This window comes from Cydia amplana, chromosome 3 (assembly GCF_948474715.1).
Source record: "Cydia amplana chromosome 3, ilCydAmpl1.1, whole genome shotgun sequence".
In the NCBI taxonomy this organism is placed as follows: Eukaryota; Metazoa; Arthropoda; class Insecta; order Lepidoptera; family Tortricidae; genus Cydia; species Cydia amplana.
Window position 1 is genome coordinate 5359656 of NC_086071.1, and position 25553 is coordinate 5385208.

At 34.9% G+C, this 25553-nt stretch overlaps 2 protein-coding genes across 3 annotated transcripts; both read right to left on the minus strand.

Annotated features, from left to right (window-relative positions):
• Positions 1 to 250: 250 nt before the first annotated feature.
• LOC134662412 (proton-coupled amino acid transporter-like protein pathetic) lies at positions 251 to 9841 on the minus strand. 2 transcript variants are annotated; one of them, XM_063518626.1, is made up of 8 exons: positions 9682 to 9834; positions 6624 to 6774; positions 5922 to 6043; positions 4849 to 4933; positions 4247 to 4491; positions 3354 to 3566; positions 1098 to 1267; positions 252 to 532 (listed from the first exon to the last, which is right to left on the minus strand). In XM_063518626.1, the coding sequence occupies exons 1-8, from the start codon at positions 9777 to 9779 to the stop codon at positions 282 to 284; spliced, it is 1335 nt and encodes a 444-aa protein (XP_063374696.1). In that variant the 5' UTR covers positions 9780 to 9834; the 3' UTR covers positions 252 to 281. The 2 variants fall into 2 exon arrangements, with proteins under 2 accessions (XP_063374697.1, XP_063374696.1); XM_063518627.1 differs by lacking the exon at positions 3354 to 3566 and having other exon boundaries at positions 251 to 532; positions 9682 to 9841.
• Positions 9842 to 12852: 3011 nt separating this feature from the next.
• On the minus strand, positions 12853 to 21005 carry LOC134662433 (protein yellow). Its single transcript, XM_063518654.1, has 3 exons — positions 20767 to 21005; positions 14493 to 14681; positions 12853 to 13995 (listed from the first exon to the last, which is right to left on the minus strand). The coding sequence occupies exons 1-3, from the start codon at positions 20990 to 20992 to the stop codon at positions 12923 to 12925; spliced, it is 1488 nt and encodes a 495-aa protein (XP_063374724.1). The 5' UTR covers positions 20993 to 21005; the 3' UTR covers positions 12853 to 12922.
• Positions 21006 to 25553: the final 4548 nt, after the last annotated feature.

The following is a 25553-nucleotide window of genomic DNA, read 5'->3' on the forward strand; positions in this document are numbered from 1 at the left end:
AAATTTTAAAGTGTTTTAAAATACAAACCACAAGTTATTTTTAAAAGTTGCTGAACAAACATTGTCTAGTTTGAGGAGTAGAATCTACGTTTTAATTATTCTCCCGCGTTATAGGCCACACACTGTATATGAGTCGAACAAAAGTTAGTAAAGAAAAGAAGACGCCATAAGTATAGCTTCTTAATTCGTGTAACTAATTTCGTGTTTTAAGCTAAATAAGAAAAGTTTTATTGCCACGCCATCGTCGCCATCCTCGCTAATATAACTTAAAATAAAGCGATCTAAATGGTTTTACTATGTTGGATCTTTATGATATCTAAAATTGTAACCGTACAACCAGAAATTAAACAGAAGAGTCCGAATAAAACTATGAAGCTATTTTTCCATAAAACCCAGTTGTACTTCCCGAGGTCATGCCATCGAAATACTGTTTCTATGGTTGCCGGAATGATAAGTCCAAGTATAGAGTAGAATGCTGCGCCGACGATGTTGATGATCTGTTCTAGAAGAGGAAGGGCTATGCCGATACCAACTGAGGACAAAATAATTTAAATTTTAGACAAAATAAAAAAACGGCCAAGTGCGAGTTTGGTTCGCGCTCTTGGGGTCCGTACCATTACAGATTTCTTTCAATATTTTAATTTATTTCTTAAGACTGACTTATGATTGACAGGTTTTTATTATTTGTAGGCAGTATATTATTCTTTATTATGACACTGATAATGACTTATGAACCATACTTTTAGCATAATTAAATAAAAGGTAAATACCAGCGAAACTTGGCAGAACATCTATATGTATAATACATACTATACCGATATTTTATCGACGTTAGACTTGTGCGTGTGTTCTGTCGACCAACAGTATATCATAATAGAGATCTGTCGCATAATCGTTCATCGCACAGTTGTACATAATTCCAAGTTCAAAGTCGCACTCACATAGTAACAATTGATAGATATTAATACAGCCCTAGTAGCACGGTCGCATTTTTATCATTTATCACCATGCCTGTCACGTTCTAACAAGTAAGTGCGAAAGTGACGGGCTTAGTGATAGTCGTTAAAAATGGAACCGTGCTGAGCCCGAATACTAACCACAAAAACACACTCCGATAACGCGGGCAGCTACCTGGGTGACAACCTTATATTTCTGATTGATGCGCGGATCGGTGTACCTGGTGTATATGTCGATCACGACGTAGAACTGTAGGGGGTAGGTGAAGAAAATAGAAAGCGCTATGCACACTTTAGCGCATATCGCTGGCCTGTAATGAAATAAAAAATAGGAATATATTATAAATATAACAGTTAAACCTTAAAATTAATGTCGTTCGGCCAATATGTTTACTGGCTATGCATTATTAAAATAAAGCAGTGAAAAATGTTACATATCCCCATCATACCCTTAAGATTTTTATTATAAAATTTCTAGAAAATGTAGAAATGACAAGATTATCCATGAAGGTATTATTATATTATGAATCAGGTATTATTATATTAGGTACTATGTCTTGTCTTCCTATCCCCTAGTGGTGCGTTCATTTTAAGATGGTATTGCTCTACATATATTTATAACAGGTTTACAGATTAGACAACCACGAGTGGTATTGCTTAAGGTGCAAATGCAAATCATACTCGCGTCATACTCATGAACGGGTAACGGGTGCTGTTTGTGGATCTCGAGCCCATTTGTAGTCCTTAATTAAAGAAGCATGTCCCGATTTGGGCCATGGTGAATCGCATACTAATTACTAACGGATAGGGGTTTACGAGTAGGTACATTCATGGAAAAATAGTTCCATTGTTAATTGAAGTGGAGTGGGCATATGATTATAGGCAACCCAACACTGGTGGCTTAATTGCCGTTTATATATCTGAAGATTCTTCATGGATACTGTCAAATCTTATAAAATATGTCTCCCATTTCTGTTCATGGAGGTTTTATTGGTTGTGTTAGATGCCTTGCATACCCTTATTACCAAATAATGTGCTGATTTGGCCCGGTAGCAACGAGATCGTACCGTGTACCAAAAAAAAGGGAAGAGGGGAAATGGTCGGCTCCCGGCTCCCCAGGTACACTCTATGCTATATTTATTCATGCTCTTAGCAACTAGGGCAAGGTATATATCATTTTTGTATAATTTAGGTATAACGATTATTTCATTTTAAAAATAATCGTTATACCTTTTCATACAAATAAACAGATTTTTGCACAATAAATTAAAATTATAATATACAGGGTGCTTCCTGTAACAGGAGCAATAAATTAAACTAAAGGCTGTACTCCTCAAACTGACAAACATTTGTTCAGCAACTTTTAAAAATTATGAATCCTTTAGACTTCCTATTTTTCATACAAAATAAATATGGCCCTCAATGTACGCTGACATCAGTGTGTTTGACGTTGCTTGTCACGCTTTAAACATAACAAAATATGCAATACATTGCGTCTTAGAATAAACTTTAAAGTGTAATAAAAATCAAAACATGAGTTATTTTCAAAAGTTGCTGAACAAATGTTGGTCAGTTTGAGGTGTACAGCCTACAGTTTAATTTATTGCTCCTGTTACAGGAAGCACCCTGTATGTATTTTTTTAGGACAATTTTGGCCTTTACAATCACAGTGTGGCGATTTGTACTAAATAAAAAATTGTACAGTTTAGCTCAAGTATTCCTCATTCTAAAAAGTATCACTTTAAAATTGGCACTCATAAATTTTTGAATGATAATTTGTAGCGCGAGGCGGTGACGATTTCCATTTTAATTGAATTATGGCCAAAGTCAATCATTAAAAATGTTTAAAAAAACTGAATCTTGCATTTGAATAGTATGAATACAATGTTTTAATATTTTACAGATTTACAGGCGATATTTTTACAAATGAAATGGGTTTCTGTCGCCCTATTATAAGGCAGGAGACTTTTTTGCTAACAAGGCATGCTCACGAAATACGCTAATAAGAACGATATATTCTATCGATATAGGCTATGCACTATCTAATGATATATAAGTTACTTCGGGACGCGTCATGGCCCAGAACCCATACTATCCGGGACACGGTTCTTTTTTGGTGGAAAGAACTAGTAAATAACGGGACTCCCCGTTTTACATCTCCAAAGCTGTTTTGTGTAATTCGACACCATTTTCATTTCATTGCATTCATTTTTATGGCTTTGTAAACCAACTTGACATGTAAAAGTGCCATGGTGGCCTATTACCTGAATAGGTACATTTTTGAGTTTGAGTTAAGCCAGGTAATGCCTATCATGGATTTCACAGTACCTAAATACCTACCTAAATACTGAATGTAGGTATTATACTCTTAGCTTCCTAGGATTCAAATAAACTTACCACTCGTCCATTGGCAGATTTAAAGTTATCGATCCTCTGAGAACATCACCGTAGCGGAAGTAACCAAAGAGTCCCAAAGAGGCGTAGAGAAACACAATCGCTCCCATGGAAACCACGAGGACGCTCGGGCAACCTAGGAAATGCTTCGGTTTCTTCATCGCATTTTCCACTGGCATAACTACTCCAACACCCTCCATTGCGAAAATAACTGTCCTAGAAATTACCGGTAACTTTAATTATATATTATTATATTAATATTATATTATAAGTAATAATGAATTAGGGGCAACATGGACGTGGATTCAGGAAATTACGAAATAATAGTTCAGATGGTTATCGTTAACTTTAGCCAATACGAGTAGGTACATGCCATTGGGATATAATAATAGTAGTTGTGTGTTACGTCATGTATAGGAAATTACAGTAAAACATAATACATACTCCTAAAGATAACCTTGCAGGTAATATCACAAAAAATCACAGATTTAATGTTTGCTCTATTTGTCAATCTGTTTCTAAATTGTCGCACGCATAATAGGCTAGATGCCAAATTTTTATGGTATCAATCGACCATGTTTGTTTCTGGGATCAATTTCTTTATGGGACTCGTTGCATGAAAGCAAAAGTGGAAAAATCACCGCTTCTATATCTATCTGAATAGCAAATAAGGACAGTAATAATAATAATCAAAAAAGTTCTACTACTGGTTCTACTCCAATGTCATATATCCTCATATCTTAGGGCCAGTTGCACCAACCACACTTAACGGACTGATCAACGTCAGTCCACAGTGAACTATGAAATGAAACTTCCAATACAATAACATTTTGCGAACGCTTTGACGGTGACATTCGGTTCGGTGCTATCAACCCTAATTTAATATTTTAACTTACGATAAAAATGCTGGGTATCTCGCAGGGTTGCCAATTGCTTTTTTATCGCTGAAGTTCATCTCTCCATTGAAAATATAATACAGGCAGAAGAGATATGTCAAGAAAAGCAGAATGTTTGCCAATATTGAAAAAATGGCTAACCACTTCAGGTATTTTATTTGGCACATCAGACACAGTGGTATAAGGGTGATCAAGCAATAATACTCCACGGGTAAGACCACCGAAGGTACGTATTTGTCAAAAAGCTGAAAAAATTATAATTATAATTATTTCGTATTATTCCACAAATAGCCATAGGGGAGTAAGAAAAAAAAGGTTACAATTCCACTGTTTTTTTGAGGTCTATCCAAATTGTCATCCAGCCAATATTATTATTTATGTCTAAACAACTTCCCACCTACTAATCACACTTCCTAATTTTATGAATAGGCGCAAGCACTAATTTTGCAAAAGCGACTTAAATGGCCTAGAAGGGAAACTAGGTTGTAATGGGATTCAATTCAGTCTGGTTTCCTCACGATGTTTTTCTTCATCAAAGGACCGGATATATGCTCTACCAGTGCTACCAGTGCTCACAGTAATGCATTTATGGGCAAACTTACCTGTTTCATCGAATCTCCTATCAGTACCGTGTATATGCAGCACACACCCACATACGTACACATCAGAGAAAATTCTGCAAACACGCTGAAAATATAAAACGTTAATGAAAGTCATGGTTGTACAATAAAATGAGCAAAGTACACAAAGTTTTTCGGACGAACCTGGGCTTTTGTTATCTTTAACAACAACAACTAAGGTCCAGTTGCACTAACCACATTTGACAAACTGATCAACGTCAGCCGGCGCGCCCCGGCCCTTTACTATGTAACTTTCCATTCATAAAAACTCTAACGATACGAACAGTTTGGTGCAACCGACCCTAAGTCTACCAAACGGTTGTTTTACCACGACGGAATCAGACAAGCGAATGACCCACCTCATGGTAGGTCACAGCAGAAAATTCAGCGGTACCGCATACCTATAGCCCGTTAGGTCAAAGCATAGCATCTCTAAGCGCCACTTGCACTATTCCACTAACCCGAAGTTAACCGGTTAAACCGTTAACCCATTGTCAAATTGTAGGTAACAGGTTTAGCCGGTTAACCCCGGGTTAGTGAATGGTGCAAATGCTTAGGGCTTTTAGGTTTACAATCCTACATTATGGAAATGGCACGAGTTTTTATTATTATCTTAAACGAGCAATTCTTGTTTATTTATTTATTTATTTATATGTATATATATTTCGGGGATCTCGGAAACGGCTCTAACGATTTTGATGAAATTTGCTATATGGGGGTTTTGGGGGGCGAAAAATCGATCTAGCTAGGTCTTATCTCTGGGAAAACGCGCATTTTTGAATTTTTGTATGTATTCCGAGCAAAACTCGGTCGCCCAGATATTGTCTTCTAAACTTGCAATTAGTTTCACTAGACATATCGACCGGGATATGAACCGTGATTACCTTAAGTATTGTTTTCGAATTCCCAATATTTCGACGCAGTTACATGCATTTTGTTCACGGGTAACTCAACCCGAAACAACTCGAACTCGAAAACAATACAAAAGGCAATCACGGTTCATATCCCGGTCGATATAAGTCCAGGAAATTATTGTTGTTTAGTTTTAAAATTACCTTGCAATATTGGCAAAAGGTCGGGCACCCTTAGGCCCGTTTTTAAAAACGGATTTACATGTCTCTGCATATCCCAGTAAAGGTTTTCTTTCTGCAATACAACACCCTCGGGACGTTTTTACCTGTAATTTATTATTAAAAAGTGTGTATTAGGAATTAATAATAAAATAATGCATAATTACTAGAATTTCGTTTAGACAACCGAATAATTATATTATTTATTTTATTACAATTACCTATTATAGCGATTATTATAGCAATTAGCGATTACCTATTATAATCTTAATTGATTTTTTACATAGGCCCTTCTTCAAATATTCTTCATTCTTATATTATTTTTATATTAAACTTATATGAATCTGGGGTCTGTTTCTCAAAAGCTGATTCTCACTTGTAATACAAGTGGAAGTCCTTTTCTAACAAAAGCTGGCAAGAAGTGACACCCGCTTATATTACAAGTTACAAGCTTTTGAGAAACGGGCCCCTGCTCTCGTGAAGCATTATTTAGTACGAGTGGATCTGCTGATGAAGACTATTCAATAACGGCATTTTAAGCTAGGTAGGTATTTTTATTGTATTTATTGAATATTATTTTTATCCTTGAGCGCATATTATTTTAGGTATAGTAGATGCTTACTAATTTTCAATTGATTCTGCCTTCGGGAGTAATATGGGAATCTGGATTAGAAGTCTAGAACTTACTAGAATGTGTATGCAGTGCCCGCATATTACACCCATTAGTATAGTCCCAACAATTCCTATGCCCCATCCTGCGTTGGAAAAAGCGAGAGGTCCGGCCAGCAGACCGGAGCCTAACGATGCTTTGATCAAATTAGCTGTTGACCTTATGTCACTGAAAAAAATAATTGTTATTCAGTGGTGCAAAGATAATTTTCCCGGATTCATAATTTCAAAAGAGTGTCCACCTTACTTATTCAGTGGAATTTCGACAAGTCAAACCTCCTACTCGTAACAAAGTAAAATGCTATTTCTTTCTCTTTTGAGCAATTATTTAGATTTTTTTGACTGTCCTTATAAAGGTGGGATTACACCAGTGTGCGGCACTGTGCGGCAAAAACATTTTTGTACTGAATATGCTTGTACCGCACAGTACCGCACACTGGTGGAATCCCGCCGTTTGGTATAAGTTCGCCTTTATACTTATCTAGGTACCTCCATTTCTCAAAATGTTATGTCAACCTGGGTTGTGTACAATAAAGTGATACTACAACTACTGCTTTTGATCTCTAATTTAATTATTGCTTCTCATAGGTATTACATGTGTATTATATAATGGGAAATGTATAAATAACACGGACAATACAAGCAATGGCGAGAGATCTACCGCAGGTTAGGCATTAGCTTGAGATGCCGCATATTACATGAAAGTCGATAAAAAAGTGAAACAGCATAAAATGTAGTAGGTACTTCTACTACGTACCTATAACATTATAGCATGCATAATACGATATTTAATGCTTTTAATGCTGCGTTTGTTACGTTTATCAGAGTACCTATTTGTGTAGCTTAAATAGTTTATAGTGTGCGTTGAAACTGCTTGATAAATTGCATGGAATGTTAAACCAGTTAGGTAATAACTAGGAGAGAATAAGTATAAGTATGAGAAATATGTGAATAAGAAAAGTAGCATGAAAACTGTTAATAGACTGCTGGCGTTAATGTTTGTTTGATTTCTTAATACATCATATTTATATATATACATAACTACTTAGAAAATATCGTTTAATTAGGTATCAGAAGGAAGGTAGAAAGGAAGAACAAGGAAGTCACTAATATAGTATGCACTATTTGGTTACGACCGGAAAATATATAGGTGGGTACATGTACATACAACCAACAACATGTCCTAATAGGTACAAAGAAACTTAAAAAAATACAGTACCTACAACGTAAAAAGGGACACTCATCGTCAAAAGATGACGATAATTTAATATTTTGACATGTTAAAAAGTACATAGTTTTAGAGGGTTAATTATAAATGACAATATGCCACGTAGACAGATAATAAATAGATCATTATTGAATTAAGTAGGTACTCGATAGAGTCTGTGCCGAAAGAGAAGAGTCGTGGAATGTATGCGGCCCAATACATTCCACGACTCTTCTCTTTCCGAACAGACTCTAGTAAAAAATTAAAAAAATAATAATTATGTATGTAGATGTAGAAACTTCTTATGTTGATGTTGATTAAATTATGCCCAGCAGTGGGACACCATATAGGCTATTAATATAAAATAAGTATAAGTAAATTATTATTATGGGGCATTCTTACAAAAATGGACTTGGGCTTGTAGTACCTAAGCTGAATAAGGCTTGTATTGTAGGTAGGGCTTCCAAATACCGGACTTCTCACAATACCGGTATTAATACCGAAACTGTCTTCATATTGGATATGAATCGCTTAAAAATATATAGTTTTATTAAAAAGGTGAATTAGAAAGGCTCACCGGAATACCAGATATGTCCTAAAAGCTATTACAACAATAAACAATCAATGCCGCCATCTACAATAATTTTATTTCACACTCCAGGTTGGCAATAATTTTATCCAATTTGTTGACTTCATCTCACCAGTCACATTTGTAGTCCAACTTAACCAACCAGACAACATTTTTTCAAATTTCCGTCAAAATTGGTTTGCCATTATTACAGTTATCCTTGCTCTTTCGTTTTATTTTTTGATAAAATTATAAGAACTAATTATGTTAATGTTAATGTCACTATCATCATATTCATCACTCACATAACTTAAGGATTCATCCACCACCAACCACCAAATATTTATCTGACGCATTAAGCAACGATCTTGTTTCAATAATAAAATGCGGGCTAGAGACCAGTTAGAGTTAGACGAAGTAAAGTCTGCAACGATTTTGATAGCATACGCAGTACGCAGTGCAAGTGTTATTTGTACGTCATAATTTCATAGAAGTTTGACGTTTAATATAAAACTTGCACTGCGCGTGCTATCAAAATCGTTGCAGACTTTTCTTGGTCTAACTCTAGATGCGTCTGACGTTTAGTAAACTTTTTGATACAGCCGAATATAATGGATTTAAAGGGTTTATACTGCGCATTTCCCTCATTTTTTAAAATACCGGGATCCCGGTATTGCCTTTAAAAATACCGGTATTGAAAAATGTGTTTAAAAAGACGGGATCCCGGGATCCCGAAATACCGGGATCCCGGTATTGGAAGCCCTAATTGTAGGTAAGTACTAGTCGACGATATAAGTCTAACAAATAAATCGTCGGGTGAGAATACGTTTGTGCCATACGCCACTTAAGTACATTGGTTTACTAGAGCGAAAAAAAGCAAAAAATAAAAAATTCTCGAAAAGTTTTTCATTTTGGAAATATTAAACTTATTTATCATTTAGGCATTTTTATTATTGCCATATCCGTTTTGATGAGTAAATGTTAAACGTACAATGTATGATATGATATGACACAATGTGGATGTCACACTTTTGTGATAATTTTCCGTTAATAATGTGTAAATATCCTATGGTAAAATGCGGATATGACTCAAAATTTTTGAAAATTAGTGTCAATTATAGCATATTTTTTATTTTAGTAATCCTTAAAAAACGATTTTGCTCAAAAATGGATACGGCACAAACGTATTCTCAGCCGGCGAAATGCCGTTACCTACCGGGATTCGAACCCAAGACCATGTCGTGGATAGGGTCACTATTACCGACTAGGCTAGGAGGCTGTGCACAAGTTTGGTTACTTACGAATTAGGCTTTTCGACTTCCCGGTGTTCGAAGGGATTGTATTCCCCTTTCGACCCTCCTTTACTGTCTTTATTGTGTTCCTCTTTTTCCACGTTCATACTGCATGGACAGATTCTCAGTTATGTTCTAAAATCTAAATAAACAACTCACTATTATAAACTGCGGAAACCAACAGTTATTAAAGTCCGATTTGTTATGCGGAGCTAACTACTACAATTATAGTATTATAATTATAGTAATGATGATGACAATACAAGTATATCACGGGTTATACAGCTGTTGAGCCATTCAGCGCGGCCTCACTCTCAACTCAATGTTCTTGAAAGGTTTTATAAGTAAATTAATCTACGAGTACCACCTAATGAGAAAATCCTGCATCAACAAGATAATACTGATAAGACGTTATTTTATCGAACCACTGTTTACTTAAATATATACTTATTTTTGAAAAAAAAAATTACTTGCGTGAGTCAGGAATCGCAAACAACTGCGTACAAAGAGTAGTGTGGTAAGTTTAAGTCACCAAATGTATTTTGGCATTGAATGAGCAAACAATGTTTAAAGCGTAACTAATTAAATACAAAAGGCTGAGAATTGGCGTCACTCTTTACCCAAATAGGAGGAAGGGTTAATGATTATAAATAGTTTGTCTGTGTATGGTAAGTATGTGAGAGAACGTGTGTTTTTGTACGTGTCCTGTAGTCCTGTGGTCCGCTGAAGTGGTTTTGTCATTTTAAAAACCACGTTGGTTCAAATAAACATACCGTCCGCCCAATGGAACGCGGTTGCCGTAGCTTGCGTCCCCATATGTGTCACATGCACTTTGACGACCCTTTAGAAACCAGCTATATTAGTAAAAATACGGATTGTTGAGGTTCATAATCGATTCGTTTTTTTGACACCGGCAATCCCGCTTGCACTTCTTGTTGTGGGTAAAATGCATTGAACTGGAAATCAAATGGTTAATCGTTTAGTACATACATGTTTTGGTTTTATGAGTGCTATGTCTATGCTGGTAACATTTTTAGGGTTCCGTACCTCAAAAGGAAAAAACCGGAACCCTTATAGGATCACTCGTGCGTCTGTCTTTCTGTTTGTCTGTCCGACCATCCCCCCCCCCTTTATCTCCTAAACTACTAAGTCAAAAATTTTGAAAAAAATACACAAAATAGTTCTTTACCTACAGATGACAGGAAAACCTATTAGAAATGTGCAGGCAAGCGTGAGTCGGCCTTAATTACTTAGTTTTTGATCCGACCCCTACGGGTTTTTTAAAGATATTTCATTCACATAAAAAATACATTATTAAAAATTGGGTAATGTACGGAACCCTTGGAACGCGAGTCCGACTTGCACTTGACCGGTTTTTTCATATTAGGTGGTGACTTTAAATATCAAGGATAGTTAAATATCAAATGATAGCTAAACTAAAGCTATTATTTATATTTATACGAATAAAAACATTCTTCTGTTTAGTATCACACTAAAGTTTTTTTAGTTTTGTTTGTGAATATAAAAATGAACCTTTAAGATGTGAGCTATTCTTTCATGTCTAATTCTGTGTTATTGTCATTTATCGGCACTACTTTGAAAAAGAGGCCAAACTGAAAACCAGCGCTGGACACAAGTCAGATAATTATTGTTCCACGTTTAACTTTTCAACTATATATTTGAATAATAAACCAATTTACTACTGATATAAACCGCCATCGTGTTACAATCCTACATAAGTACCTACATAAGTCAGCACCAGCCTAAATAGATAACTATTTTTGTCGGTAAAGTTTGTTACTAATTTGATTATTTGTAAATAAGTACCTACTAATTTAGTGAGTGATCAACTGATTTTTTAGACTACTACGGAAATTACCAAGAAGGAACCTTTAAAACAAATGATACGCCATGTGCGGCTTGTCTCAGTGAGAGCTTATAGCTACAGCTCGAAAATAAATATCCCATAAAAACATTCCATGTAAAAGATGGACGTCTACGCAGTTCTTCCACTGCAAAAAAAGTTTTTGAAGTGAAAACTTCTTTAGCGGCGCTGGGCACTTTTTGAGGTGGGGAAAAATGATAAACTCGAGACAGCGTAAGGCGATCACGTGACCGTAAGCCCCGTAAGGTGGCCACTCATAATTTAAATGGCATTTAAATCAATAAAGAAAAACTCAATGTTATTTGACATTTATGTTGCGGACTCCTTTTCAAGACTCTTTACCTATGTTCAAATAATTTGACGTTGTCATGGCAGTATGTAAATAAACATGTCAATGAAAAAGTGTGATCTTATTTGAGAATGATAACAATATATAATAAATAAATTGAATACCTCCGCTAAACGTATGTATCGTGTTACCGGGCGTCGGTAACATAGTGAGGTAAGTTTTCACTTCTATCGGCACTCCCGGAGTGCAACCGTTGTTGCTTGTTTTCTTCAACTACAAACAAATACTAAATCACGCCGAAACAGTGGTAAAAAAACATGAATATTTTTAGGGTTCCTCCCCTACAAGAAAAGCGTGGGTGATTATTATATTTGCGCCTCAACTCCATGGTGTGGCCTGTTTTGGCTGGCTGGATGTCTGTCAATAACCGAATTCCTTTGTTTTTCAGATATGTTCGAAATTTGAATGTAAGTATAATAATAAAATTGAATTTGAAGTTATTATTTTACGCATAACATTTTCACAGATAATCATTTTGTACTGTTTATCTGTATGCTGGCCGTAATTTGCGGTTTTTGAACGCACCATAGAGCGTTTAAGTATTATTTCTTTGTAGATAAACATGTTTACCTAGGAAGTAGTAATTTGTGTTGTTTTGTCTAACACTTTGAGGGACGTAAATATAAAGTTTAAAAAAATAAACCAATGAATGAAAGCGATAAATATTTATTGTCGTAAGACATGTCACTCTTAATTATTTTCAGACATTAAAATCAAACATGCCAATCTAATTAGCTATCTTAACATTTACATACAACTTTTTTAAGTTACATATATAAAACAGGTATATTATAGAGTTACACCAATATCTTATAGTTGTAAGTTGGTATTAAAAATATCATTTTAGCTTATTTATGAGTTTGTTAGCTTCTCTTGCATTCTTTCAAACTCAGAACAAAAAACATCCAAACACACATACCTATATCTAACCACGCTATCATTCTCCTTTAAATTATAGGAATTAGTAACAGAGCATGCATCTTTGTCATTTATCATATATCTTAATTACTTATAATTTAGACATTCTCGTATACGTCATAACTTCTTTGCCACCATCTACTCGGTTGAGTTGTTTTACTTGGGATTTGTGTTAGCTTGGGAGTATTGATGTATGGACTGTAGGCTGAAACTTGAGGAATTATGTTTTGCGTTAACTGAGGATTATTAAATGGCTCTTGGTTCTGGCTCTGCGGAACCGTCGGCGCTACATATGGCGGCGACGATTGTGGGATAGGGTTTAAGAAAGGATCATAATATTTTGTTACCTGAGTATTTTGGAACTTATAAAACTGCGCCGGCAACTGGCATGCCGTTTCTTCGAGCAGTTTGTCTAAAGGTGCCGTATAAATTCTGAAATTTATGTCACTGTAATCTAGCTGCGATTCCAAGAACACTGCCATTCTGTCGGACATAACCCACACGTTGCGTTCTGCATCAATTTTCACATCACTCGGGAAAACTAAACCCACGTCATCCTTATCCACGATGGCCACGTTTTGCGGCTTCAATGGTCGGAAAGTATTCCAACATCCAATTGCGTTCTGATCAATCAGATTGAAGAGTTGTACACCGCTCTCGTCCATGACTTTGGAAGTCGTGTGGCCGTTGGGGCCTCGGTTCCCGACCACTTTGAAATCGCGGTATGAGCCACTGACTTTCGACTCGTCTCTCAGAATACGAGTAGAGACGGCGAATTCAGTATGACTGGAGAGAGGACTGAAATAAAGAGTTCTAAAACCATCTGGGCCGACAGCAGACGCACTGATCCCAAAAATGCCTTCGGTTCCCCATTGGAAATTTAGACCCGCAATATTGAAGTCACCAAGGAGTGGGTCGGGGAAAAAGTAGCTGTGACTGAATCGCCAGGATTTGTTCTGTCTCCAGGAATATGCGATGAGACCGTATCCGAGTTCATCGGAAAAGTAGGCGAAGGTGTCGTCACAGGTAGGGCCTTCATCGAGGGCTATGTTGGCAATGAAAGTGGAGGGCACGATGTCCTCCGGTCGAAACACGTACCGTCTGATTCGCTGGTCTGTGTTTAGGTCATAAACGCTGAGGCTGTACGGGCAGAGGTTCGTAACGTTCGGATCTGTAAGTAACGCAATATTTTACTATATTACATTGCAAATCCTAATTTAAATAATGAACCCCATAAAAGTCATTAAATAAAATAAAAATCGTATAAAATAATGTCTCCGTGTAGAATTTCAAGAAATCTCAATACAGTTTTAAAATTGTCATCACTATCCTAAAAAAATACAAGATTAGGTAATAAATTTATATTTGATTCATTCTAAGAACTTTCAGTGTAACCTTTGTAGGTATCATTATGTTCACAGTGTTGGCATATACTTAAAGTCGAGTTGAAAGAAACCACCTTATCATACAAGATTGATCTTGCTGTCTGGGAAATATTCCCGAGCGAGAACGTTCCTCATACAAAACGGAGCGTCCTCGAGAACGGCAAAATTTTATCTGGTCTATAAGGCGTCCTTGGTCAACTCTAAGGTTGAATACCATGTGTTCTTACCTCTTACCCTAATCCTATGATAAATTATGTGATGCAATTTCGTACGCTGAACTTACCATAACCATAGGTGCCGACGTCTAACACCCAGAGTCTGTCGCACTTGTCGGCTTTGATCCTGTAGACTGTGTTGAGCCCATTTTCACAGTCGCCAAGAGCATTGCCTGCCCAATTCGGGTAGGGGTTTAGTTTTGGCGATGGTTCGTAAGGCGCATCCAGCGGGATGTAGTTCAAAGTCGCAGGTACACCTGGAGGAAATAAAAATTCATATAGGGTACTGTATATCCCTCTGCCTCTATGTAATTTTAAAATTAGAGTGATATTAGTATATTTGCACACAAAATAACAACCGAATTGGACTTCCAACGGAGACAGTAAGCACGATAAATAAACAAATAACTATGCAGCCAACATACATTCAATTTCAATGTACCTACTATAAATCAATTCAGCATCACAATAATACAGGGACAAGTTTGTTAGTGCTGTTCTAAATTTTCATTTAAGGCGTAAGTTCAGAGCGGAGTTTTTGAAAATTCGTAGCACTTTTTTAGATGACAATACAAAAGCTAAAAATATGAAAATTGCTTCTCAAAATCCGTAATATCATGGTTAAGAGAACTTATTGCTTTTTTATATATTTAAACGTACATTAAAAATGGCAAGAAATTATCAAATTATAATTAACATTGCTTAGAAATACTATGCGATAGATGTTTTATTGCCAATATAGCCTTAATGCAATGCTTTATTACGATGTTAATAGTGCGTGTGCGCCACATTTATCGAACGGTTATTAGACAACAGTGTCATAAAAGTCATAATAGTAATAAAGTAAACTTACAACTGATTACAAAGACTTATAAAAATACATGGCTACCTGAATTCATGTTTCCGTAATATTTTCAAGCAAGAAAACCAAACTGTATTAAATTTGAATCAATAATACGAATTTGAACGTGTAATGTCTTTGATTAAAAATCTATTTTACATAAATCGGCACAGTCGGCATTGCTCTCGTGTCTCGATGATTTGAAAGCAAATAATAAGTACATATCAACTGACAAGATTAGTTCCGTCTAACGAGTTGGATCATCATAAATATCATAATATATTCATAAGTTGAATGTTTCGAAATTAATATAGCCAATTGGGTTAGTTTTAAATCATTTTTTACATACTTCACTTCAATATCCATATCATTAGTTCAGAATTAAGTAAAGCAGAGGCGGACAAGTTGTGAATTGAGTAGGTAACCTACTACCTAATGATGGAAATGAGTACATTGTCGAATTGTCCAGTTAGTAAACTGGACAATCCGAACGTACACTGTCATCAGAATGACATCTAACGAATGGTATTCAGTTATCGTGCATTTCGCTCGTACCTTGTCCGTACATAAATTGGTGCGCGCAGGACGCACGATATAAATAAATATTATAGGACAATCTTACACAAATCGACCCAGTCCCACGGTAAGCTTGTTGGTTTTATTTAATAATGTTTATACTTAAACAAAAATCAATCATAATAATAATTATAATCAAATGTAATCGATACTTAATCAAATCGAGTTATACATTGAAATGTAGCAACACTGAGTTAATTTATTTTTACTCTGGTAATTCTCGTATACCCTCTCTTTGAACTTGAACGGACCTATACTTGCTTCCCAGTGTTTTACAAAAGATAAATCAATATATTTATCTAATCCGCATAATTATAATCTTTTATTCCACGGCCCTTAAATAACAACAGGTTATGTGTCCAGCATTTTAAAAGTAATAGTATGGTCATTGTAAAAGTGTAAATATTAAAATCAGTGTAAAGTGAAAGTGTCATAGTAAAAAAAATTGGTAACCGTTAACAATGGACAAGTTTAAACAAAAACGGAACATTAGGCCTTTCGATGGTGAAAAATATAGTATATGGAAATTTCGAATGCGATCGTTGCTCAGTGAATTAAATGTGATTGATGTTAATGACAACTTGTGCGAAGCTTGCATAAATGGAAAACAGGCGCGACTACCCTTTAATAAGGCTAAGGATAAAAGTTATGTTAAGCGACCTTTATTTATTGTACACTCGGATGTCTGCGGTCGACGATGTATTGACGAAGCCGTTGCCTGCAGTTACTTTTCAAAAGATGAGAAGCAGGATGGGTCTTGAATAAGTAATTATTGGAATGATTGTAAATTGTGTTGAAAATATTTTCTGTGATGATCATGAAAATAATGTGAATTTGATTAATTAATTGATGCAAATGGTCTGATTAGGTTTTACTGGGTTTTCCCTAATCCTTGCAACGAATGTTGGATCATAATGTAATTAATATATTTCCCAGCATACACTCGGAAGTAATATATGGTCTCTGAATTAATGCTACATGTATGTAAATAGGTGATTCATTTTTGAGGGGGCGTGTTGGTTTTATTTAATAATGTTTATACTTAAACAAAAATCAATCATAATAATAATTATAATCAAATGTAATCGATACTTAATCAAATCGAGTCATACATTGAAATGTAGCAACACTGAGTTAATTTATTTTTACTCTGGTAATTCTCGTATACCCTCTCTTTGAACTTGAACGGACCTATACTTGCTTCCCAGTGTTTTACAAGAGATAAATCAATATAATTATCTAATCCGCATAATTATAATCTTTTATTCCACGGCCCTTAAATAACAACAAAGCTCAATAAGGCTTGTGTTGTGGGTACTAGACGAAGATATATATATAATATATAGATACATATAAGTACTTAAATACATAGAAAACATCTAAGGAACAAATATTTGTGATGAACACACAAATAAATGCCCTTACCGGGATTCGAACCCGGGACCTCCAGCTTCGTAGGCAGGGTCACTACCGACTAGGCTACGGAGGCCGTTAATCGTCGATATGACATCATTTAGATATCATTCTGATGTCAGTGTTCGTTCGAATTGGCCTGTAATTCTAATTAATTTTGGACTATAGTTGGGATGTTTATTTGTTATTATTTGTTTTCAACGGTTTTGATTGGGTGGTCAGAGTGTTACCTATGTGATATGTTCGAGTTTACCTAGGAAATATTGTAGGTAAAGTATGTCAAGTCAGGTTAAATATTCCTTTTCTCATCGATTTAGACATGTTGTATGCTTATTAAATTAAAAATTAATATTTTTACGTTTTGCAGTTATGCTTATATTACACCTATACCTAGAAGTTAAAAGTTTTAACTTAAAACTATGTAATTTTTTTATAATTTTAATCAAACTCATATTCCATGTAAGTACTATATAGAAGGATTTTAAACTGGTACCTTTATAAAACAAACCCCAAGTACTGACTTGGGCAGTAGGTACTGACCTACTGCCGATTTTTGACGATCAATCGCACCCAATATGACCTTCTTTGCGTAAGTATAGTAACCTTGAGTAGGCGCAGTTAGTTTATCGATCGCTCCAATTGATAAACGCTGATTGATGAGTTTAAGTGCCTAGTCTCGCTCCTGCGCAATGTAGCCTTCCATTCTCGCATTTATATCAAATGCAAGGCGTTCACAGTGCCTATATAGGTATTTATAATTTAGTGGTTGACAATTTAGTTTTTATTTAATTGTAATTTATTTTATACCGTAACTTTTAGATACTTATTAAGAATATATCAATGTGTTGAAATGTTTTTTTATTTTATTTTATTTAGTATTAATATTCCTTACTGCGTTTGGTAAGTATATAGTAGTTAAATTTAATACTGCTAAAACAAGTTTAGTTTATTTATTTAATATATTTAATTCAAATAACAAGATCCATCATACATTACAATAAATTAAATTAAACTAAAACTATTTCTTAAATAACTTAAATAACTAAATTTTCCTAACAGCACCTCTATTATGGTCCATGTGCATAGAGTTCCATTTGAGCACTATTGGACACTAAATTGTTAATACCTATAATAAATTATTTACATATTTCTGCTTCGATGAAATTAAGATTAAAAACCACTTGGATCGACATCGTATTTACTTAGTTTGGCCAATAATCCGTAAGAATAATTACGGTTAGTATTAAGGATTAGTCGGAGGTCAGAGCCTGATGTCAGTCCGGCTCTGGGCCCGATTCGGATTTTGAAATAGACATCTATAAGATATCTTTTAGACATTACCAAGAGACGATATCGATATGTTTAAGATCTAACCTGTCAAATTTGACATTTGCGCGATTCTGGAGATACTCTTGAACGATTTCCACAAGATATGGCTTAGAGATCCAATTCACATCTATTAGATGTCTAATTCTATCTAACGTAAAAGTGACATTGGTTACCCGAATTGCGCTGCAAAAGAGAACTAGTTGAAATCTAAACTATGACGTATCTAGAATAGATCTAGTACGTGTCGTCTCTTGTGAATATCTTGAAGTTCGAATACGGCAGTCTTTCTGATTAAGTCATAACGCAACCCCTATTAAATTTAGTCGTTCTCACTACATAGAGATTACCGGGCGGGATGCATGCTGATAATAATATGCATTTCTTTGCACGCAAGTAGTGCAATAACCGATTAGCTTCTAATTTAAATAATTTCTTGCATGTCCGTACTGCACAAGGTGTAGTTAGTGGGTGAGTAGTGTGAGTACATATACCCACGTGTTGAAATAGTTAATAAATAATTACTCCGTAAGTGGCAGTATATTTCCGGCATCATTTCTAATAGTAATTATAGTTAAGAAATATTATGTTGACTTACACGTCACTTGGGTACCTAATGTACCTATACATTACTATCTTAAATAGAACATTTTTAATGTAAAGATAGTAAGAAATACTAGGTGTATAAATGAAACAAAAAAATCGGTCTAAAAGTACAGAAGACGTATTAATGTCATATCTAACTAATCATAAATGACAGAACTACAATAAGCTTAACTATTGTTACGCGTAAGCCTTGTCTCTTACTATCACGAATCTGAGAAAGGGACGTAGATATGCTGTCATGCGTGATACTGATTGGAGCATTTCTCAAAAAATTTGTACATTTCGATCACATCTTAGATTTCTATAAAAATTGGTATGCTGGTAAAGTAGGTACATGAAGCTGAACAATTTCCACCATATTTCCCAAAATGTCCAAGAAAGTTTGTATGAAACATCCTTTTTTGTTACCAGATTTCCTTACACATTTGGTAACAAAAAAGGAATGATTCATACAAACTTTCTTGGACATTTTGGGAAATACGGTGGAAATTGTTCAGCTTTATGTACTTACCAGCATATGTACCAATTTTTATAGAAATCTATAATGTGATCGAAATGTACAAATTATTTGAGAAATGCTCATTGATAAGACCGACTGTAATGGAACATTTTTAAAATAATGGCTGCCAAGTATTTGTGCTACACACTTCGCTGGGCAAGTTGTTGATTAGCTACTTATATCACTCATATGTGTCTATGCTCGTTTGGCTTGCATGTATGTTAAATGGGTGATTAATTTAGTTTTTACAAATGATACTTGAATGAATTACCTAACTTACTTATGTATGTATGTAGATTAATGTGTGCCATTCATGCCTTCAACATAATTTTAGCACGCACTGCAATCGAACCAGTGGTAAACTCACAGCGCGGTGTATAGAGTATTTAGTCACAAAAATTTATTGATTTAGTTATTGTTAAAATTTATAATTAAATAGATTATTTAGTTCCGCACTTATCAACGTTCTTGTTTTCCATTAGACATAAAATATGAATACGTGTTGTGAATAGCTTCTACATATTTTTTATTGCAATGTCTCAGGACTGACGTCTTTATCACGTTTTATAATTTAATGACACTAATTCAAGTTTATAAATCCTATTTTAATCTGCCATTAATCCCTAATTGTTTGAAGTATTAGGTATATCACATAGGTACATTTAGTGTAATAAATTAAATTATAAAAATTATTTTAAACGTAATGTACCTACATATTTAAATAAAGGTAATTTGTAGGTATTATTCAATATTTATTATATTTGAACACCGTGAACTCTGTTTCATATTTACCATTATGCCGCTCAATCTAAATAATTTTTTGCTAACAACTATCTAGTACGCATTTTAATGTTGGTGACATTTTAATGTCGGTGATTATTTTAATAAAGTACTTAATAGGTAACGGTCATGAGGATTATGTCATTTAATTATTCACTTTCTATTTTTATGTCATTTTATCGGCCTATCTAACTAGGTTACTGTTTATATATTTATTGTGCAATCTTATACCAGTTAGTATTTTAAGACGATTGTTAATTGGCATGAAAAATAACAATACAAATATAAAGCAAATATGTACCTGCAAACCACCTAGGGACACTGACAAATAGCTTGTTTCTCCACCTCTCGATACCCACGGGCAGGGCATTCTCGGGTATCAGCGCCCCCGTTTGGATGGCCTGTTGTCTGGTGTACTGGTCTGGATAATTCCAGTCCAACGCGTTCCAGGCATACAGCTCCTGAAGTTTCACCGCGGCCGACGCGATAGAAATCAAGGTGCACAGTATGAAAAACTGCACCGACATTATGATCTGTGGGAAAAAAATAAGTTAGGGCACAAATGGCTTGACAGTCTTGCACAACTTTGTTTTAATTTTTAATACGTTTTGGGAAACCGGAAACTAATGGAAATATCTTCCATGTTTTACATTATTAACTAGAGTCACACAGAACAAACACAACACATCTTTTTCGCTATCTGGACATATATGGCACTTTAGTTAATAATGTAAAACATGGAAGATAATATTTCGATTAGTTTAAATCACCCCGCAGTCTAAATCGCCCCCCTGCACATTACCTTAGTGGAAACAGCCATTTTCTGACTCAGAACTTGCCTCGGAAAGTCTCGCCATGGCAACTAAGTACCTCGTCAATTTCTTTCCCTCGACAACAATGTACTATTTCTGGGGTTATTTTACTATCTTAGATGTACTATTCGATTTTAATTTAATTACTATGTAAGGGTAAGTAAATTGCACTATTAAGTAAAATGAAAAGGAAAAATAAAATTAGGTAACGCGCGGCCTTATTGCTTAAAAGCGATTTCCTAAACTTTGAGATGCAGGACATGAACACAAATAAGTTAACATGCAGCTCAGTAACAAGGAGCCCAAAATATATAATAATTACATTACTATTATTAGAATAATTCCGTTTCTTTTTCATGTGCCTATTACAATATACAATATGAATGACTGCCGTTCAATAGAAGTACGTGCAATAACGTGAGTTTTATCGTGCATAATCACTGAATCGATGAGCTATAGAACCGGATTGCTTGGCCTCCAATAACTGGGAGTTTTACATGAGCACCTAGAACGCCAGTGATTTAGTCCTTTATCGCTGAAAGAGACAACTTTACTTACCTACTTACTTTACTTTATGTATTCTCTGTAATTTTTATTTTGTAGTGTGCAATAAAGTATATTAAGTATATATAGTTTAGGGCTAGATTTTTGAAGTAATCATTTTGTTATTCAAAGTTACCATGTTCATGAATAGTATGTAAAATATTTTAATCTACAACGTAATAGAAAAATCGGCCAAGTGCGAGTCGGACTCGCGCACGGAGGGTTCCGCACCATCAACAAAAAATAGAGCAAAACAAGAAAAAAATACAAGCAAAAAAACGGTCACCCATCCAAGTACTGACCCCGCCCGACGTTGCTTAACTTCGGTCAAAAATCACGTTTGTTGTATGAGAGCCTCTCTTTATTCTGGTTTTAGTATTTGTTGTTATAGCGGCAACAGAAATACATCATCTGTGAAAATTTCAACTGTCTAGCTATCACGGTTCGTGAGATACAGCCTGGTGACAGACGGACGGACGGACGGACGGACAGCGGAGTCTTAGTAATAGGGTCCCGTTTTTACCCTTTGGGTATGGAACCTTAAAAACTACAGATTCGATTCGATAATGAAACACATTTGCATATACCTAACATTTAATAGGTTAGTAATTAATTTCCCTGTCAACATAAAGTATATTATTATTATTTACACTTGTCATAATTGACATAAATTGTTATATTAACCAGAAGAATCCCAGGGTAAAATAACGAAATTTGTACGTTACGTACAACACATACATTTGTACAGAAAATGACAGGCGTCTCCAGTTACTAAATGCTAAGCACGAAACCCTCGGAGAGTTTACAGGCTACTGAAAAATTTCTGAATGTACTTATTTATTTAAAAAAGTATTTACTTGAAACGGAACCTTGCTAGAACAACTTTTCGTATTATCATTTTACACAGACTGACGTGAGTATTTATATACTTTCTACTTATAGTATTTATATACTTCTACTACTTTTTGTATTTATATATATATACTTTCCGATACTAAATGTATAATTAAAATGATGAAAGGAAGAGTTATTATGCCTTTAAATTAGGTAGGATTAGGGTCAAATTAATTTATTAGGAAAAACTAATAAATTTCCTAACACACTTTCTTAGGATATCGCCGTCAAATGCAAATAGTCCATCCGTTTTAACACGCACTCTAATCAGGCACTTCCATCGTCGTAATTGTTCAACACACAATACATACTACTAATAGAAATTATAGCTACGTACATATTTCAGACTGGCATCCAAAGAAACGATTCACACGACCGCTGGAAGTGGACTGGGGGTTCAGTCCACAAACCTGATCAATATAAAACTTGGCCAAGACTCCTACCAACAGATACCACGAGTAAGCGAACATAGTCCGACGAATAGACAGACCTGTGTCGTAGGTAATTTAAAACTTAAGTATGCGTCCTGCTTGCATTCCTACAAGAGTAGTAGGCGGTTTGTTTACATCTCACTCTTGCAGAGAGTTAACTTTGCAGGACTTCAAGCTGGATCACGAGCGTAAACCCGTTTTAGGAAATAAATATAAATTGATTTAGTATACCTACTGATCTACCTACTTAGTATATAACTAGTGATCGTTAGCAACGTGCTGTATTGGTAGCAAAGTATGGTTGACAAAAAAACAAATACGCAAGTATTTTAAACATTATATATTTCACAAATTATGAGATTTACATACATATTTATATTCACTTATTCAAATTATACTGAATAAACGACTAAAATTTGTTCAACAGATTTGGCTGTCAGTCGTTCACGTCGATTGGAATCAATCCATTTTAAATAGCTAAATGACCTTTCTATGTTAACAGAAGTCACAGGAAGGTTAATTTAAGTCTCTAAAATATGACACGCTACTATAGTTGTATTTTTATGACATTTAATGTCATTTGACGTACATTGTTTTAAAAATATATTAGGGCGGAAAAGGTTTTGTACCGTAAAGAGTTATATCTAGAGGTGTAAACCTAAGATAAGTATTTATATTTTATAGTTAAGAACAAAAGTGAATATTCAAATGTATTTGTTTTTTCTGCCAACCATACCCTTTGCTACGAAAACTGCACGTTGATAAGATAACGATCACTATATATAACATACCTATATGAACTTGTCTCAAGCAGAGACGAATTAAATTACTATATTTTATTTTACATGCTAGGACATATACATAACACGTTTTAAAGTGTATTGTACAAAACACGAAAAAATAAAAACTATAATAGGTTTTTTACAACTGAGAATACCTACAAAGATCAAATACAAAAAAAAAAACATCTTAAGCAATCAAGCGGAACAAACTTAAAATCGACTGCAGAACTTATTGATAATAATGCTCTAACGTCGTGGTAGGTAGAATATAATTCTCCAAGTGCATCTTATCACATACAAAATGGAAAATCGAAGGGTCGTGGGGTCGAAACTCGGGCTGCAACGTTCCATTTCGCTTTGATATTTAAAGTCGCGATGCAATAATGTATAAATACCGTATACAGTGTGTGGCCTACAACACGGGTGAAAAATTAAAACGTAGATTCTACTCCTCAAACAAGACAATGTTTGTTCAGCGACTTTTAAAAATAACTTGTGGTTTGTATTTTAAAACACTTTAAAATTTATTCGAACACGCAATGTATTACGAAATTGATTATGCCTGTACGGTGACAAGGCTGACGGGCAATGTCAATTAGACGGAATTTAAAGTACATTGAAAATATTATTTAGTTTGTTTGAAAAAGGGACAATTTTAAGACTACATCATTTCAAAAAGTTGTTGAACAAAAGTTTTATTGTTTGAGGAGTAGAATCTACGTTTTAATTATTCACCCGTGTTGTAGGCCACACACTGTATACCACTAATACGAGTAAGCCGTGTCTACAAGATTGTTAGCTCTTCAAAAATAGGCCTAATAGGAGATCATTGCATAATTCAGGGTTAAATACGATTTTGGGTTCGTGGTCAACTGCCTATGCCATATAATGCCATAGGCTATACTCGTTTTTATGCAAAAATGTGGGTGTCAACCAGTTACTTTTGTTGATTACTTTGATTAGGTGAATTTTAAATCTCCTAATCAAAGTAATCAACAATAGTAAAGTTTAATTTTTTATACAACTTCTTATGCTATGCACTGTTGCTTAGAGCCAGTGAAAGCTGCAACTTAGAAGTTGTATAAAAAATTAAAAATATCGTTTTTAACACGAAAGCACTCAATGATAATTTTATAAATATAATAGACATTAGCTAAATACTAGTTACTTCATCTATAGTGCTGGCCCGAAGTTTAATGTTATTTAAAATGTTACATAAGTGTAGGAAATTATTTGAATACGTGGTGATTAAGACATAGGCCGGAGGCGAGGTTACTTTTTGAACTCCACTAGGAAAAATTAAAAGTGACATAAATTATCACCTAATTAAGGTTACTTTTCATGTTAATTTGACAGTTACAAACCTTGTTAATAAGCACAAATCGATGTACTAAGAAATATACATAAAGTCCATTCATACTAGTGACCGTTTTAGCAGATGAAATACGTCGTTTCGTGAACCGAAGATTACTTTTGGCAGGATTGGTCCATGACCCAAGGATTGGCCAGCAAGATTTTTGATGTGAATTTCTCTCTCACCTTAAGAGGCTGTAAATACCGAAAGCATGACGCGTCAGAATTCCGTTCAGCCGTTAATGCGTGATGAAGAAAAAACTAACCAAACAT